Raw genomic sequence first — 20556 nt, forward strand, 5'->3', positions numbered from 1 at the left:
ATCGAAGGGCCTGGTTTGTACTGGGTGAATCTCGTGATTCTATTCAACCACAGGGCTCATCATGGGCACGGCTGATCTTGTCATTCGAGATCATGGCATATGCACTTTCAGCAAAGCTCATGTTTCAGTGATCACTAACCAACCTTTACCACACTAGACCTCCAGAGAGTTCTACTTAGTTAGGAAGGAATTTGCTTGGAAGATACATCTTGAGAAAATTTGAGAAATAGATTTTTTTCAAAATTGTTTGGGACCTACTAGTAAATCAATTCAATATTTGCAAAGTAGGCAATCCTGTGAGCTCTGTTAAATGTTAAACTATATACATTTGGATATAGGTGAACAATACTCCATGTGTACAGCCTCCCACATTTTCCTCTAGTCACTCAGCCATGTGGGAGGGACCATGTAACTTGGATTTGAGAAAATCTCATTGCACCAAGTGCCATCTCCACTTCATGCATCTGATATAAATGCAGACATTTTCACTTTAGAAGCATTATAACAGCAGACATTTTGTTTGTAATTGATCATCAATCAGATAAAACATTTTTGGTGAAATTACTGAATTTCCTTCAATTTTAAGAAAAACATTTCCTTCCAGGGTAATTGACTGACTGCAGTTAACTACTCTGCTGCCTGAGCCAATAATCCCCCTCAGCACATTAAGAAACAAAGGAGTACAGACCAATATTTCAGTACCCTTTGATGCTTCTGTATTGTCTATTAGTAATAGTTGCAAAACATATTAGGTGGGGAAATGTTTTTCTTTGATTGGCAAAACTCTTAGTTATTGAGTAGGTGCTATGAATATACAGTGATTCGTCTGCAAATCTTTGCCCATTATCTTACTTGCTCTACTGCTGAAACCCTCACTCATGCTTCTGTAACCTCTACACTTGACTATGTCAATGCATTCCTGGTTAATCTCCCACCCACTGTTTGCTGTAAACTTACAGGCAATGCAAACTCTGCTGCCTGCGTGCAACATCAAGTACAATTCACCAAATCACTCCTGCGTTTGGTGATTTGTTTTTGCATCCATTTATGCAATGACTCAGCTTTGAAATTTTCATCTTAGTTTTTAACTCTTTCTGTGGCCTCATCCTTTTGTAACCACCACCAGCCGCACAATCCTACAAGCAATTGGTGTTCCTGAATTCTGGGCTCTTAAACATTCTCTAAAGTAATCATATCACTGTTAGTTATTTTGGATCAACCCATTTCAAAGAGTTATGATACGCCTTTGGAGGAGGTGGGATTTGCATGTGGGTGTCCTGGTTCAGAGGCAGTCATACTGCACAAGGGCCTATTTGAGGCTGTGACTTTCCTTCGACCATCTGGGCCCTAAGTTATTGAATTCACTCCCTAAATGTCCCTCTTCTCTACTGCAATTTCCTGCTTATAATCTAACTTGCTCATCACACATTAGTCACCTGCCATCTGCCCTCATATATCCTGTGTGGCTCCTTGTCAAATTCTATTCTGGTGCACTCTTGTGTAGTTCCACGGGACATATTATCGAAAATACACTAAATAAATGTAAATAATCGTTTTATTTGAACGAAACATGTGAACTATAAATAAAATTAAGATAACAATCTTCTTTCAAGGTGTCATCCATGGAATGATCCTATCATTCATAATGATCCTATCATATCATTAATTTCATGAACGGGGATAATTATACCATAGAAACAAGAACAGGAAAAGTGATGGCAAAGAAGGCATACTGATAAACAGCTGCTGGTAACCGAGGCTGAATGGCACCTTATTCTGTAAAATCAAAAGATGAATTTTACATCTCCATTAGGATCAGTGATTAAAATTTTGTCAGCTTCTCAAACAAGTAAAATAAATGGAAACCATTACAGAACACAACTAAACTGCATACGACATTGTGCCAAACATGACACCAAATTAAGCTGATCCTTTCTGCCTGCATTTGTCCCACATCCCTCCATTCCTTGTATATTTCTCTGTTTATCTAAAAGCCCCTTAAATGCCTCTATCATACTTGCCTCCACCACTACCCCCTGGCAGTGCATTCCATATTCCTACCACTCTCTGTGTAAAGAACTTGCCCCTCACATCTGCTTTGAACTTTTCCGCTCTCACCTTAAATACATGTCACCTAGTTTTAGACATTTCAACTCTGGGAAAAGATTCTGTCCATCAGCCCTATCTATACATTTCATAATTTTATGAACTTCCATTAAGTCTCACTCAGCCGCCGCTGCTCCAGAGAAAACAACCCCTGGTTTTTCTGACCTCTCAATATAATTCATGGTGTCAAATCTAGGCAGCATCCTGGTAAACCATTTTTGCACCTTCTCCAAAGCCTTGGCACCCTTCCTGTAATGTAGCAACCAAAAGTGAATGCAATACACTTGTTGATGGAAAATATTCAGCCTGGAGTCAGGTCACTGGTGGTGTGCCTCAAGGATCTGTTTTGGGACCACTGCTGTTTGTCATTTTTGTAAATGACTTGGACACAGGCACAGGTGGATGGGTTAATAAGTTTGCAGATGACATTAAAGTCGTTGGAGTGGTGGACAGTGTGGAAGAATGTTGCAGGTTGCAGGGAGACTTGGATAAACTGCAGAATTGAGCTGAAAGGTGGCAAATGGAGTTCAATGCAGATAAATGTGAGGTGATTCACTTTGGGAAGAATAATAGGAAGGCAGAATACTGGGTCAATGTAAAGATTCTTGGTAGTGTGGCTGTGCAGAGGGATCTTGGTGTCCATGTACATAGATCCCTGAAAGTTGCCACCCAGGTTGATAGTGCTGTTAAGAAGGCTTACGGTGTGTTAGGTTTTATTGGTCGAGCGATTGAGTTCCAGAGCCGTGATGTCATGCTGCAACTGTACAAAACGCTAATGCGGCCTCACTTTGAATATTGTGTGCAGTTCTGGTCACCCCATTACAGGAAGGATATGGAAGCATTGGAAAAGGTGCAGAGGAGATTTACCAGGATGTTGCCTGGTCTGGTGCACATGCCCTATGAAAAAAGGCTGAGGGACTTGGTTCTGTTCTCATTGGAGAGAAGGAGGCTAAGAGGGGATTTAATAGAGACATACAAGATGATCAAAGGATTAGATAGGGTGGACAGTGAGAGTCTTTTTCTGAGGATGATGACTTCAGCTTGTACAAGGGGGCATAGCTACAAATTGAGGGGTGATAGATTTAAGACAGATGTCAGAGGCAGGTTCTTTACTCAGAGTGGTAAGGGCGTGGAACGCCCTGCCTGCCAATGTAGTTAACTCAGCCACATTAGGGGCATTTAAACAGTCCTTGGATAAGCATATGGATGATGATGGGATAGTGTAGGGGGAGGGGCTTAGATTAGTTCACAGGTCGGTGCAACAAGGGTCTGTTCTGCGCTGTATTGTTCTATGTTCTGTACTCTAAGTGTAGCCTAACCGAAGTCTTATAAAGCTACAACATTACATCGTGATGCTTGTACTTAATGCCTCAAACAATGAAAGCCAGCATGCCATATGCCTTATTTACCACCCCATCTACTTGCGTGGCCACTTTCATAGACCTATAGACTTGAACCCCAAGATCCCTCTGTATATCAGTGTTGTTCAGGGTCTTGCCATTAACTGTATACTGTTTCTTACCATTTGATCTTCCAAAATGCAGCAGTTTGGTGTGTCCAATCACATTGATCAAATAATGGGAGCGATAGATGATGCTCATGTCTATGCTTAAAATATTGCCACTGCTCCACTCCAACATGACCATACAAAGCCTTGTTGTCTCTGTTGACCGTAATCCTCACCATAAAGGAGTTAAGATCCTTCATTCCAATGAGTGGTTGTAGCCTGGTATACATGAGGAGGCAATCAGGATTTAATACTTTTTTTGATTACTGTAGAAAAGAATATTAAAAACACACTCACTGAATTCCAGCCTCAATGTAAAATCAGAAAGTGGCAAATAAATATTCTTCCAAAACAGATCTCCGCATTCAAGCGCAAACTGAAAACATCCTCCTTTTCTACCATGTACAGGCATGGCCATACCAATTGCTTACAAAAACATTTTCAGGATTTTATGATTGTTAGTGACAAAGCTTCCAGGCTCAAAAGGACAATTGACATTTTCCTCAGGTTGTGTGTCATTGTAGTTTGTTTTCAATTTTGTTTCCTGCAATCCAAATTTAGTGGATACAGAAAGGCTTAACCATTAAACAACAAACAAAAGCATAATATCAATCAAAGTCATTAAAAATAATTTGGTTTGTTCACACATACAGTCTTTATACACAAAAATATAATTACTCAAGCACTAGGTGCACTATTTATACTATAAAGGTCGCTTGTTAACAGCTGTTTAGCCTAACCTAATAAACACAGATGGATCATATAATTAAGTCAATTAGGTGTTGAAATATTTACCTTTTAAGTATTGAAGAAGGTAAATAAGCACTAAACGAGCTGTTAACAAACAGGAAGCACAAAAATTAAAACCACTTTCTGGCAGTGGAAGTATAGCACATTTCTGAGCAAGACAGAAAGCATTCACCAAAAAATTTGCTGTCAACTATCCATGTGTCACTGTTTAGAGCAATAGTAAGTAAAGAATTCATTTACGACTGAATCATAGAACAGCTGCAGCCCATAAGATGGCCTTTTGACTGATTGCGTCTGTGTTGACTGTCTGGAGGATCAGTTTATCCACTCCTACTCATTCCACCTTTCCTTGTAGGCCTGCAAGCTTTTTCTCTTCAGTTGTTGATCCAATTCCTTTCTGAAAGCCAAGATTAGATCTGCCTAACACACACACCAGGAAGGGAGGATCCAAAGCATTTCCTGTTAAAAAAGAGATTTTTCTCAAATCACCTATGGTCCTCCTCCAAACCTTTTTAAATCTGTGCTCTCTAGTTTTCAACGCTTCCACTAACAGGTGCTATTTCTGTTGTTTTATGTCCTACGAGCAGTCGGTCAATAAACTTTAAGAGACATGTTCATGAGATCATCACTGCTTGATCACTTGTCATATTGGCATATCAATACCTCAAAATGGGCCAAAGTGAACATAGGTCCCTTAAAGAATAAGGCTGAGGAAATAATAATGGGAAAGCAAGAAATGGCAGAGGGGTTGAATAAATAACTTGCATCAGTCTTCACAGTAGAAAACGCTAATAACATGACAAAAATACTAAATACACAATGGACAAAAGCAGGAGGGGAAATAAATCCAATAACTAGCAGTAAACTACAAAAGAAACCAATGGGCTGAAGACCAATCAGCTCCCTGGGCCTGATGGGATACATCCTAGTATATTAAAAGAAGTAGCTACAGAGTTAGCGGATGCACTGCCAGTAATCCCGCAAAAAAACTTAAATTCTGGGCAAGTCCCAGAGGATTGGAACATTGCTAATTTATTTATTCAGGGAAGGAGTGAAAAAAAAAGTGAATGAGAGGCCTTGTTAACTTAATGTCTGTTACTGGGAAAATGTTGGAGTCTATTAAAAAGAATGAAATAGCATAGCACTTAGAAATATATAATCATACCAAGGAGAAGCACTGGATGTAATATATTTGGATTTTCAGAATGCATTTGATGAGGCACCACACCTTACACTACAGCAAACTTTGTTTCATCCAGCAAACATGATAAACTGGAAAAGAATTAGACACCTGAAGTAGCGTAAATGTACTATATTATTGCAAACTCAATGTCCGAGTAGTCAGTGGAAGATGCAAACAAGAGAAGGCTCTCTGTCATTATATTCAAGGCAAAATTGCATTATTACTTAAGTGATTTATACTATAAATAAAATGTAACAGTGATATGTATACCCCCTGCATTATATTTCTATTACTGAGTATGTCTTTTTACATTGATTAGGCAGACCGTGAGATCAGTTGGAATATTTGGTCAATCGGTATACTCCTGTTTCCATCGGTGCCAGTTAATAAGACTTGCTATATTTGATAAGATGAGACCCCTTGGTCTTGGAGGTGGTATATTGACATAGATACAAGATTAACTAACTGATAGAAGATGCTGAGTTAGAATGACAGATACTTTCAGGATGACAATGTGTAGCCAGTGCAGTACAACAGGAATCCATGCTGATCTACATTACTTATAACATATATTAATGAATGTACTACAACCTAGTTTATTAATGATATAAAAATCGGTGGGAGGAGAAGCATAAAGCAAATTAAACAAAAGAACAATCTGAAGACCCAACAATATTACTGCTGAGCTTGGAGATAGTGCTCTAATGGTACAATATCCGTAAAGGCAACAATTACTCAGATGCTTTGAGCCAGCTCAAGCAGACCACAAGAGAAGTCAGCTCACAATAAAGCCAGTAGTAAACTGGTAGCATCAGGAACAGATCAGGAAGTGTCTTTGAAAGGACTTTGAATTAATCTTCAGCCAATAGAACTGTAAGGGCTTGAGAACAGCAGCAATCTCACCAAGATAGAAAGGGCAGAAACATAAAGCCGTCCCTGTTCGCTGCCAGCAAGTCCTGCTGGGAAATGTGAATGTGAGGAGATTGGGTGAAGACAGGACGATGAGTAAAGAACCTGCAAATGTTCACTCTTTCAGTGCAAAGATCATGAACGGTTATTTGGAATACATGCCAGAAAGAGTGCACCCGTATGCATAAAGTGTCAGCCTGAAAAGAGGAGAAGCAATCAACAAAAATATGCTTCTCAAAAAATGATCAACATTCCAAACAGTGTTCTTTTATAGATCAGTGCTGTCAATACCGCAGCTCGTTATAAAAGTAATTTGCATAGTCTAGGAAGGATCTGTGCTCACTCTGTGACTCATAAGCATTACAATTCGATTTAGCGTTTGGCATCCACTGGGGGAACAGAAGGAAACTGAGCGGCACAGTGGTTCAGTGGTTAGCACTGCAACCTCACAGCGCCAGGGACTCAGGTTTGATTCCCGCCTCCAGCAACTGTCTGTGCGGAGTTTGCACATTCTCCCCAGGTCTCCGGGTGCTCTGGTTTCCTGCCACAGTCCAAAGATGTGCAGGTTAAGTGGATCGGCCATGCTATATTGCCCGTAGTTTTCAGGGGTGTGTGGGTTATGGGGGATGGGTCTAGGTAGGATGCTTCATAGGCCAGTGTGGGCTTGTTAGGCCAAAAGGCCTGTTTCCATACTGTAAGTAATCTAATCTGAATCAATCAGGCTTCCTGCTTTTAAAAAGTACAAACATGCAGAATATCAGTCAAGGGCTGAAGGGGTGATTCAGGGCATCCTCTCATAACACAAATTAGTTGCTGGATCACCCAGGGCAACTTATGACACTTATGAAACGGTACCTAAAGAAAATTAGCACCTTCAGGCATGATGAAAGAAATAATAAGAAAATTAGATGAGAATAGAGGTGGTAGGAACTATGATGATGTGATGATAGCTGGGATCCTACGTCAGATTTTTAAGATACATCACATCTTTTAACAAATTATTTTGCTTCTTTTTAAATCGCCTTTTTTGTATTTCGCCAGACTGTATGCACCCACCATGCAAGGCAAACACTTACATGTGTCACGCTCAGACAATCCTAATTTATGGACAATACATTTGAATTTATGAAGCATAAACTTGAAGTGGACACTTTGCTAGAACACAAACTTGAGTCGAGAGGCCAGATGACCCTTCTTACTGCTGACATGTTGAATTGTAAGAATATCATGTAATTTTCATGACGTTAAAATATGAGTGACTTTCATGAAATAATCTCTGCACTTCTCAAGTTAATTAAAAAGACTGATTTCATGGTAGTGTTGCAGCCACTGTAGCTCCAAACTTGAAATCCAGAGATGACGAATGCGAAAAGTTCTATTTTATAAACATGGAATGTGGATTAGTGATATGAGCATTCCATTCTCTGATGTTGGCCTCAGCATCAAAAACTACTTACAAGAAGAATGAGAAGAGATGTTTTGGTCACATGACAAAGTTAAAACTTCACAGTATCCCTACATTGTGGAAACAAGCCATTCAGCCCATCAAGTCCAAATGAATCTTCTAAATAGCATCCCACCCACACCCACCCCTTACCCTATCCCTGTATTTCCCATGATTAGTCCACGTAATGGGCACATCCCCAGGCACTATGAGCAATTTAGCATGGCTAATCCACCGAAACTGCACATCTTTGGACTCAGCAAGGAAACCGCAGCACTGGGCAGAAACCCACGCAGACACAGGGAGAATGTGCAAACTCCACACAGCCACCCAAGGCTGGAATGGAACCCCAGTCCCTGGCACTGTGAGGCAGCAGTGCTAACCACTGAGCCACCATGTCACCTGAAAAGGATTTTAATGAAGCATACGCCTGTCTGACTGGCAGAAAAGAATGAATGGGAAGGATCCTGTCTAAGACCACTGGCACTTAAGCCACATGGAGGCAGCAACTTGGTTTTGCCTTGAACTCCTCAATGGAGGAGCAGCATTTGGGCTTCACCACTGCATCTTGACTGGAGTATAAAATAACTGCTAATGAGAATGTACTTCTCCACTACTGGAGCATTTCTTCATCAGGACAAAGGATTGCAGACCTGCATCAAGAAGTGAGGGGGTGTATGCGTGTGTGTGTGCATAAAAACGTGGGAGTACTTGCGTAAATTCAGGTGTTGAACAATCAAACATTTATAGTTTGTTTTTACAACTTATAAAAAAAAACTTGTCTTTTGCCTGTTTCCAACAATCAAAACACTCAGGAGTTGAAACACCTTTGTTTGAAACCAACAGTCTTCATTTAGTAGGAGTGTGAGAAAAGAAGGTTGGGAATTGGGGTCGCGGAGACAGACCTATTGTTTTTAAACTGCCTGTAACAATCAAGTACAAGTCTGTACCATTATCCACATAGTTTTTCACCTTAACTATGCTTCCTTCTACCAAACTCTTGATATTCTTGTTGCTAGAGGATCAGATCATGTGATGTGAATGTCAGATGTATATTTTCCAAAATGATCTTTAATAGTGCATCTACATCCAGGAAGCACAGAAAGAGATCAACACTGTATAAATGTCCTTTCAAAACTGTGACAAATAGATGTAAGTGGGAACAACATTCTGAAAATAGGGAATACATTGAGAAAACATCTGTGAGCACATCTCTTTTTATAAAGGGCCATAGAACAGCTGGTACTGACAGCTGTCAAGATCTTGCTTGAAAATTAACGCCCTCAAGTTGGTATATCAAGGGTGCATTATTCAATCATGGGCACTCACACTGACCAAATAGAGGTCGCATCAGAATGGACTCAATAGGAATCAAGCTAATATTCTATCTTCATTAATATCAAAGGATGAGGAATTAAAAGTATTTTCAGTTTCCCCATTATTAGTTGTGTAATTTATAAGTTGCCAGACAAGGCAATAAATGCTAAACAGTTCACCTAAACGCCAATAACTCTAGACGAGACAGCCCAAACTCATTTCACATGCTCAGTCTGTTGAACCATCATCTTAAGAGAGTTATTCTGAAGTTGAATTCATGCCCAGCAGTTGAAAGCACAATTTAACAGTCACCTACAACTTTTCAGTAATATCCTGATACAGATATTGACTTTGCAGACCAAGAAAAACAAAATTGCTTCGTACCTCCTCACCATCGTTAAATATCACTATCAACCAGTATGTTTCCTATTTTCTCTAGGACAGTATGTTCCATACAGAAGGAACCAGGTGTCTTGCACAAATGTCTCCAATCTTCTAGAATTTCTATTTTTGTTTTAAAAACGTGCACAAAACTTGCCTTTTCAAAAAGATATTTGAGATGTGAAGGGAATATCAAATGAACTTTCAGCGCCATCGGAAAATCCCTTACCCCTCTTAAATCTTTGCATTTTCAACTCAAAGTCTCTCTTTTTATTAAGTAACATGTGCCTTCTGGGTATTAATCTTCTCCATCTCTTTCAATGTTATCATTTATCAAACCCCTACTGCAAGCTAGACTTGTGCCTCAGTGAAACAGTAATTGATGTGCTTTCAGGAATCAACAGATTTAGTTTAAAATACCTAATTGATTTAAGTCAGAGAATCAATGCCTAGCCCTATTTTTCTGAAGCATAATGTGAGGAAACATACGTTCTCTGTTACCAAATTTTTTGAAAATATAATTCAAATTGTTGTTTTTAAAAAGTCTCGCAAACGCAGTTTCTTGCCTGACAGCAGTATGCAGAAATGTTAACCTTAGTCCCAGTGCCAGTCAGTAAAATATTCCTTAATTCAAGTGACAGCCCTGAATTAAATCCTAATAAATATTTATGTCGGTTCACATCTGGAGTCCCTCCCACACTTATGTTTTTTGGCAAAATCTTCAGCCTTCAAGACATTTTAATTTATGAAATGTTGATTGCAATGCTACATTTCAATTAAGTAAGGATTACTCAGCTACCTTTATTACATTAGTATGATACAATCACAGGTTAGAAAATATACAAGACAGTGCTTATATTTCAGAAGGACCGCAGTAAATCAAACAGGCCACTTCAAGGGCAGGTGGCTTGAAATTCCCTCTGTAATCTCTGGAGGATTTTAGACCCACCTCTTCATCATAATAGCCACTTCCAAAGTCATCAGTTGCCATTTTCTTCCCTGCGAATAGCTTGAGTGCTTAAATCTTGTGTGCTCCCATAAAGTCATGCGATTAAGACAATCCCTTAGCCAGTTGAAAACATGCATAAACAGAAATGCAAGTTCCAATGCACAATTTGCTGCAATCCACACTGTTTCCAAGACTGTTACGGAATTACCCTCATAAAATAAATGATGCAAATTCCACAGCACTGGCAACAGAAACTATTGTCGATCCATAGCAGGCAACATTGATTCTATTGCAAAAGTGTGGTACCAAGCAAGAGGAAGTGCTCCATTTTGCTTATTCACTCTTTATGTTGTTAACTTATGAATGTACTTACAATTCAAAATTCTTACTACCAAAACATGTCTTTCCTATATTGATCACAAATGCACCTCTTCCTTTTAAAAAAATGTAACTAGTAGACATTGCTTTTCTTCCTACCTCTTGCATTACTTTCTAAAGACGTTTAATTAATATTAATAGATCACAAGCTTCATTTCCTCCCATGTCACTAGACAGGAAAATCCTTGTCTGCCGAATGATTTGAAAGGGAAATCTTTCATTAAAACCTTCATTTCAAACCTCTATAATATGGAATATAATTTCTCAGATCCAGGCAACGGGTTTATTAAGTAACAGCAAAACGTACAAGACAATCTAAGAGGAAACTGATAATGTCAATGTATTGATATTAAGTGAATCATGACCAAATCATTACAGTGCATCTCAAGGCCTGTAAAAATGCCTCTGATCAGTGAAATCTATCTGGCTCACAGAGAAGGATCAGGAAGAGGGATGTAATCCATAACTGCTTAGAACACCCTCCACTCTCTAATAACAACAGTGGTGTCAAATGTAGCAGCAAACCACAGGCAACAATTAATTATTACAACATTCCCAGAGGACATAGCCAAAAGGTCTTTTGAGGTCAAATTCTTCATGGAAAGAAGTTTGGAAAACATGTTACGCAAACCATGATGAAACGGAAGGTTGTGTTATTTGCATGTGTGGGACTCTCCACCAGGGAAATGTTTTCTGAAAGGGTGTTGTACTTTAATCCCACATTGTAGCTATTACAGGGGAAGGAACAGCATCATTTCAACAGGAGCATTTATCCAAATTCCAGGTTGCTAACTCAAACTCTACTTCTTGTTTCCTTCAGTTTCATATGCATCAACTTCAAGAAAGCAACTTAATTTGAATGACGACTCAATGAATAGTTATTGATTCATTTTTTAGCATTTCTGTGCAACACTCATGGGATCTTTCCTTTAAAACCTTCCATCACCAGTTTCAGATGTATGACACTAACAGTGACAAACAAAATTCCTGGCCAAGGTTTATCTTTAATCTTTTTCGAAAATTAATCTTAAAACCCACAATTCTGGTGCTTTACAGGTGATCTGATTAAAAGGATGATCAATCGATCATAGTTTATTTCCATGTTTAACACAGTTCTGTAACAAAGGAGGTTTGCTTTCTTTGCTAGAAATTTTTACATCTTTTTACATATGACAAAGTGCTTTACACTATCTGGATGAGGCAAAGCCCCCAAGGGACAATGGATCACTCTACATACCTGCTCCAAATGCAAAGAAAAAGCTTTTATCTGGGTTTGCCTCCAGAAGAGCTGTCACCCTTTTGCCCATTCTTTCATTTCTCTTGTAGATTAACTCCTGGCGGAAATAGTTGTCTATCTCCTGAGCTGTCACCTGCTCATGTGGCGGGAGGGTGGTGTTGATAAAGTTAGGCATCTGTGAGAAGAACAAGCCAAGTGATTATTATTTTAAGAATGGTTCCTAGATATATATGACACAGGATTACAGATTCTCATGCTTTAGTGTCAAGATAAGGCAGATTTATTTAAATTGAGTTGAGGTGCAATAATCGCTCAGCTGTTAAATCACACTGATAAACCAAACACACCCAAGTATTTGACTGCATTTTAGACTTATTTGTTTTGTATACATTTTCCACAAAGAAAAATATTGTTTGATTGTTACTACACAGGCTCAATAAGTTCAACAACTTCAGTTATCAAGTAACAAGTTTGAGAATTGACTCTTCCTGTGCTGAGTTAGCGAATGTCTGCTGCTAGAATGATTAGAGGCTCATTCTGGTAGTGTATGTGTGTGGCCATTGAATAAAGACAATATTGGCCTTGTCTGTGATTCTCCCTACAGACAAAGCTGAAACTCTCAAGTCACTCACTCTGGAATAATGACCATTTTGGCAAGGTGAGACAGAGCTCCTGATGTCTCTTATACTGAACTCCAATTAGGTAGTGCTGATAAGAATAGAAGGGAACAGAAGAAAACGAAGGCCAAAAAAAAGAGAATAAAGATATTGCATGCAAGATGTAATCAGAAAAGCAAACACATAGAAGTGGGATGGTCATCACTGGTGAATTTACAATTTTTGGTCTCATGACTGATAAACTAAGTTAAGGGCAAGGTTCTTGAGATTTTTGTTGGAGCAAGTCTGGAAATGTTTGGTGATTCAGTCCAATACAACAGCGCCTACCCATCAGAAGTGTGATATTGGATGTAAAAAGCCCTTTGGGATGTCCTGACATCATAGAAAGCAAAATATAAATGCAAAGATTTTTACCTTTAAAGCTGTGCAAGAATCAGTGACACCTTATTCATCAAAAAAAACACACTGCTTTTTGGGCGAGACTTTTTCTTTATGCAATCATTTAAAGCAGGTCACAGCGAATTGGCCACCTGTTTTATATCTATTCCAATGTTTACTTGCAGCAACTTGCTCCAAAACTGCCAAACATTTGTTGGTTCACTTATCACCTATTTTAAGTGATTGCACAAAGTCAATGTTACACTTAATCTGTCCTAATGGAAAACCTTATAGTGTCAAGAAAATTCTTCCAACTTATATATGCTATTTGAAAACAGATGTCTTGCTGCTTTTCTGTATCCATTGCAGAATACATTTGGTCCTTTTTGGAGACTATCTTCAGCACTGCAGGCTGCAAATCGTCATTTTGTGAAATGGTTTATTTGGAGGCAGCTTAAGAGAAACAACCACTAGTCCACAAACAATTATTTTCCTACCGCACAGAAGAAATGAATGTTACCCTCTGCTGACTACCAACTGTAAACCTGCTCCACGATACCTTAAGTAAAAAGAGAAGCAGATCTCATTGCCCTACCCACGACCTATTTCTTTACCCTTATTCTTCATATCTGCAGTTCTTTTCTTTTACATTCTGTAGTACTGTTGTCTTACTAAGAGTCCTCCCCAACACAGAATACAGGGACACTTAGATGCAGAATTCACAATAATGTGCATGAATTCAGATGACAGAATTTTTCAATCAGCTTAAAGCTCATGAACATGAAAATCACCATCTCTTGCAAGAAGAGACAAAATTTTAATCTCATGACAAATTTCAGGAAGAAAATGAAGTGTTCTTGAGAAGGTGGTGGCCAAAATGTGCAATGCACAGTTGAGTTTATCCAGGTACCCAGGATCTTTTGAGGGATAGTTGGCGGTACTTCACTAGTGCTTTGAGGTACCAAAAGTCTGTTGGAGCAACCCTCCAAACCACTCTGCCAATCTATGTCTTTCTCCATTTAAGATGCTCTGTAAAACTTACTTTTTTGATCAAACATCTGACCGTCAAATTGAATATTTCACAATTTAGCAGCAAATTTTGTTCTAGGAGACTCCCATGAAGTGCTTTTGAGATTTTATTTTATTCAATGTAATATACAAATGCAAAGTTGTTTTAATGACTGTTTTGGATGTGTGCACAGGTGTAAGATATTGGAGTCTCTTAACTAGATAGAAATGGCAGACATTGTACTGAACTAACCATCAGACAGTACTTAGATGGAGAAAGATGCACAGAAAATTCCAGAGTGCAGTGCACAGAGGTTATGGCGGAAACAATTTGGGCTAAAATTTATTTGTAACATGGCATCAATGTGACCACTCCTCTAACATCTACCAAAATCTTGATTAATTCATTGAGCGTGGACAGTTACTTTCAAGACAACCACTTCATCCCTGTCTTAATTCTCCTTGAGAAAGAGCAATACACCACCTTCTGGAACCACTGGCACCCATACAATATGTCTATTTTCACATGCTCCAACAGACTTTAGAAACTTGGACAACCTACAGCCGGCATTTCAAAGCATTGGTGAGGTAGCGCCAAATTTACCTTCAAAAGATCTCATGGCAAAAACGGCAGCCTAACAGCTCTCTTAAGCCAACACAGTCAGCACCCAGGCATGTACCACTTAAAACAAGCTGTGTTCTGTAGGAAATATCTTTTACGTGCCAGACACCCGACTGAAGCAACTGCTCTATTCAGAACTCAACTATGGCAGCAAGCTCTGAGGAGGAGAATGGAAATGCTTTAGGGGTGTATCTCTGAAGAGGCCAAACATACCCAGTGACAGTTTTGGAGAGCTTGCCCTTCGTCCAACCAAAATGGAAATGGTTCATCCAAGCAGGCACCAAATATATTCAGTGACTTAGTCAAGAACACATTGTGGCAAAAGTTGAGACATCGTAGAGAGCACACCAACTCTCAACTCAACTACCTGACTCCACAAGCGCCACCTGCCCAACGTGCAGCCATGTATGTAGATTTTCCAGCCCACCGACTCCCACAGCTACCTAGAATACACCTCCTCCCACCCACCCTCCTGCAAAAATTCCATCCCCTATTCCCAATTCCTCCGCCTCCGCCACATCTGCTCCCACGATGAGCATTCCACTCCCGCACATCCCAGATGTCCAAGTTCTTCAAGGACCGCAACTTTCCCACCACAGTGGTCGAGAACGCCCTTGACCGCATCTCCCGCATTTCCCGCTACACATCCCTCACACCCTGCCCCCGCCACAACCGCCCACAGAAGATCCCCCTCATTCTCACACACCACCCCACCAACCTCCGGATACAACGCATCATCCTCCGACACTTCAGCCACCTACAATCCGACCCCACCACCCAAGACATTTTTCCATCCCCACCCTTGTCTGCTTTCCGGAGGGACCACTCTCTCCGTGACTCCCTTGTTCGCTCCACACTGCCCTCCAACCCCACCACACCCAGCACCTTCCCCTGCAACCGCAGGAAATGCTACACTTGCCCCCACACCTCCGCCCTCACCCCTATCCCAGGCCCCAAGATGACTTTCCATATTAAGCAGAGGTTCACCTGCCCATCTGCCAATGTGGTATACTGTATCCATTGTACCCAGTGTGGCTTCCTCTACATTGGGGAAACCAAGCAGAGGCTCGGGGACCGCTTTGCAGAACACCTCCGTTCGGTTCGCAATAAACAACTGCACCTCCAGGTCGCGAACCATTTCAACTCCCCCTCCCATTCTTTAGATGACATGTCCATCATGGGCCTCCTGCAGTGCCACAATGATGCCACCCGAAGGTTGCAGGAACAGCAACTCATATTCCGCTTGGGAACCCTGCAGCCGAATGGTATCAATGTGGGCTTCACCAGCTTCAAAATCTCCCCTTCCCCTACCGCATCCCAAAACCAGCCCCGTTTGTCCCCTCCCCCCACTGCACCACACAACCAGCCCAGCTCTTCCCCTCTCCCCACTGCATCCCAAAACCAGCCCAGCCTGTCTCTGCCTCCCTAACCTGTTCTTCCTCTCACCCATCCCTTCCTCCCACCCCAAGCCGCACCTCCATTTCCTACCTACTAACCTCATCCCACCTCCTTGACCTGACCGTCTTCCCTGGACTGACCTATCCCCTCCCTACCTCCCCACCTACACTCTCCTCTCCACCTATCCTCTTTTCTCTCCATCTTCGGTCCGCCTCCCCCTCTCTCCCTATTTATTCCAGAACCCTCTCCCCATCCCCCTCTCTGATGAAGGGTCTAGGCCCGAAACGTCAGCTTTTGTGCTCCTGAGGTGCTGCTTGGCCTGCTGTCTTCATCCAGCTTCACACATTATTATCTTATGTAGATGATGCTTTGGATTTATCAAAATGCAGGATTGCATCAAACTGCTGCTTGACTAGTCGTGAGCTCTGCTCACTCTGCAGGTTCCAGCCATGATTCACTTCCAGGACTCGGCCCACACTCACTCTGATGGTGCTCCAGCCATGACTCACTTCTGGGACTCAGCTTGCATGTTAGAGGGAGTTTTCAGGAAACCCACAGTAAACCCATCCTGGGTTTGATTTTCAGGGCAACCTGCAGTGGTATTTTTTCACCCAACTCTGGTTGAACACCAGCAGTGGCATGATGCCCTTAATTGGGCATGAATTGTCAATTTGAGGACTTCCAATTTACATCCAGTTGGAAAGATGACCAATTGCACCTTTGGAGTGGATGGTCTTTACACTCAGCCCATAGCCACATATACGAGGAGCAGGCAAAGCTGGCTGATTTCCTTGCCCAAAGCACATTTATTAGCCACTGTATAACTACTGAAAATCATTTTTTTAAAATTCCCGAAACATATTGTTTCTGAGCAGCCTATGGCACCGCTTACTCAGGTTTACAAATTCAATGCCTAGAAGGTTAATGTCTAAAATTTCTTATGCCTGCTCCTCCCATGTTTCCTTAAAATACAAACTGTCCTGGGAGCAATATCGTTGTAGTTAAACAGTGAATGTAAATAAATTAGGCAGAAATATGGGTGCCCATAATGCCCATGCTGTGCTGACTGACAATTCATCAAGTGAGAAACAGGCAATTAGCAGTTAGATATTCTCCACATTTGGTGCAAAAGGGCACCGATTGCTTTTTCTCAAATATTTATTGGAACTATTTCTACCAAAAGCCAACAATCAATTTGGAGTTTTACATATACAACATTCTTTTCCTTGTCAGTTATGTGCACAACAGCTCAAAGAAAATATTACACTGTAAAATTTACCCAATATTTCAAGAAAAGATGATCTCTCCTTCCACTTTCCAATGCGTTGAACATTAAACACTAACTTGTTGATTGTCTACCTTACTTCTATTTTTCTTTGACTATTTGTAACATGCAACACCTTCCATAATAAGGCATCCTTCTGGTGATTTATGCTATAATGAATCACCTTTACCAAGAGAGGTCAGGTAATGATCGCAGTAAACCTTGCCACTCAATTATCAAGTTGTTTCCTACAGCTATTCTCATCAATTTTCCAGAAAACTGCTTTAAAACATTTAAGAGCCAGGCACCCTTTCCTTCATGATTTATAGCAGATGAAGTTATTATCATCCCATCAGACCTTAAGGTCAGCTGCAAAGAAATTATAGACATGAAGCTTACCCCTTTACATCAATTGCATATCAAAAGGACTTATCATGTTCCTTCACAATAATGTAATTAACTCATTTCATAACCTTTATCCACATTTCTGATCTTATCTCTTCACAAAGTTGGACTTGAAAATCTCCTGTTTGTAATTATGCATAGGGAGAAAGATATTTTACATGTACTATTTATCTATATGAATGTACACAAATACATCATTCAAATTCATTCAACATTTTTCTATATATGTGGCATTTCAATAATATTTGTTCCAGATTAGTTGTTAGGTATTTTGAGAGCCTTATCATTGCCCTATTTAGCACCACTGTTCACTATCACATATACCACATTAGTGAGACAAGGTGATTTTGGTTTTCCACAACAGTTAGTCCTTTGAATGCTTCACAGAAAATGCCCTTTCCATAATGAGCTCAATCTCAGACTTGGCTCTTGTTTGTTTTGAAAACAAGCCTGGATTTTCATTCAAGTGTCAGGCAGGTGGAACTCTCAGTACCCCAGCTTTGTGAATCTCTCCTTTAAAAATTGACTATGCAAGCTTCAGGTCTTCAGTCTGGTGTGTGGGGTGACAGTGGGGGTGATGGGCTCGATCAGAAACAGTGAAGAGTCAGAGGTGGGCCTACCATGAGTTGGACAACTCAAGCACGTATGGAAAGTGCTCGATCTGAAAGATTCATTTGAGAGGTTTCTGCATTCTAAAGGAGGTGTTTTATACTTATGTCAAAGTTGTAAATGTGCACAGACTACATGAGCTGTTGACAAGTACAAGCCTCAGTGCTGAAGCAGAGTTGTGCACCAGGTCTCTCTGCAGGATGCAGGTGTGAGCACTAGCTAACCCTGGAATGCATGGCTTATCATGGGCCTTCACTATGGGAGAATTCTCATCACTGCTGTCTGATCAAAATGTACAAGACTGTACCACTGAAAACATGCAGTGGATGATCAAGACAAGCGTGGAGATGGCATTGCTGCCACAATGTGATATTATTATGTGATGATGGAGTTAGCTGGCTCGACTCAGTAGACAAATGATAAAATGGTGGCATGCTCATTACCTCAATCATTTGCTCTCTTTCCACCCATCAATCAGGGTGTGCCCGAAACTTTTGTCTGTGATCAGAACACACATCTGAACAGTGCAGTAGTGTAACTGACAGGGAGTAAGCTAGTAGGGCTATGCAGGATCACTGAGCGAGACCTACCGCTTTCCACATGATAACCACAACACAAGTAGCACAAAGCTGACCCACTTTCTTCACCACATTGCTAACAACGCCAACTGAAGAAATGATGAAAATGTTTGACGTGTGTAAACACACAAAAGTGAATCAGAGAAATGTAATTGCTCACAATCTTTTTCACCTTATATTTTTATTCAAGGATATCGTAGAAGAGCAGCACTGGGAGGGATGTAGCCAGTTTCCCTGTCCTCAGATTTCAGTTGAAGGGACACAGAGGAGTACAACAGGCATGTGACAATCCATCTGACACATACAAGAAGACCTAGATACAATATTTGGCTGTGATGATCACAGCTGGAGACCACCAACATTCGTGGATTCAGTGCTGGAAGAAATTCAGAGACATGCTATACATTAGCACAGTGCATACCTGGGCTCATCCACACAGAGGTCTGAGGAAAGGCTCACATCTGCATCCTGCAGAGGTAGAGAGAGACCTGGTGCACACCTCTGCCTCAGCACTGAGGCTTATACTTGTAGACAACTCATGTAGTCTACACACAAAGAGGTGAGATTGGGCATACTGATGCATAGACACAGTGTGATGCAATATTCTGCCATGCACTACATGAAGCTCACATTAATTCATGTTGTTGCAGACCAAAAGACTGTTTTATCAGAGATTTGCCAGTGTAGGCGTGGGGTCAGCCTTTCTGAAAGTCACATCCCTTGTGGACAAAGTGGTTATGATGATCACCAAGTGATGAAGGACTGCCAAGCAGATGATATTGAATGAGATCACCCTGGCACATAGCAGTACTGACTGAGGCAATTCTGTCACTTCACTGAGCACAGAAAGGGAATACTAGGATGTAAATGCATCATTAATGTGGAAGGAGCTTGGTTGATGTATTAGTGAGCAGCACAACATGACCTCACTGTGAAAAAGGTTCCACCTAAATAGCTCCATCATTTTGTCTACACAGGTCCTAGATCTGCATACTTTTTCCCCCATGGGATAGATCATTATTCAGGTATCAAGAGGAACAGTTGTCTCAGTGCTGCATCCCATTGTACCAGCACATACACTGTCAACTCAAATAGCAGTACAATACAGGGATAGAGTGCACATCTGTTAATTCAAAGACAGAGTGTAGGGTGCTGCAACAGGATGCAAGAGAAGGTGTCAGCACCAGGGACATCAGTCCATCTCAGATGGAACAGGAAACTGATTATGACAGTGCGCCAATGGACAGGAACATGGAGCCTCAGGGGTCACTTCTTGGGGCACCACACTTGGACAATAAGCAGTAGATGCGCGGATATCTGATGAAATTTCTGAGGTGATAAAAGCTCACACACAACCAAATGAATCCATTTGCCATCATGAACTCCACATTGTCTCACAGGTTCAACCATGTGAACTGTGACCATTGTCAGTCTCCTAGGCAGACACGTGCAGCAACACTCAGGGTGGAGCAAGTGAACTGTCTCAACCAGAAAAGTGCTTGGAACAGTCTGCTCA

The 20556-nt window shown here is 40.8% G+C and overlaps 1 protein-coding gene across 2 annotated transcripts in view; it reads right to left on the bottom strand.

Moving 5' to 3' along the window:
* The window catches only part of LOC125456043 (metalloprotease TIKI2-like), a 383081-nt gene that overhangs the window by 153460 nt on the left and 209065 nt on the right, over positions 1-20556 (bottom strand). For both annotated transcript variants that reach the window (XM_048538687.2, XM_048538688.2), the window contains exon 4: positions 12162-12336. In XM_048538687.2, coding sequence (XP_048394644.2) covers positions 12162-12336 — 175 coding nt within the window. The remainder of the gene's footprint in view (positions 1-12161; positions 12337-20556) is intronic.

The sequence above is a fragment of the Stegostoma tigrinum genome, chromosome 8, assembly GCF_030684315.1.
Source record: "Stegostoma tigrinum isolate sSteTig4 chromosome 8, sSteTig4.hap1, whole genome shotgun sequence".
Lineage (NCBI taxonomy): Eukaryota > Metazoa > Chordata > Chondrichthyes > Orectolobiformes > Stegostomatidae > Stegostoma > Stegostoma tigrinum.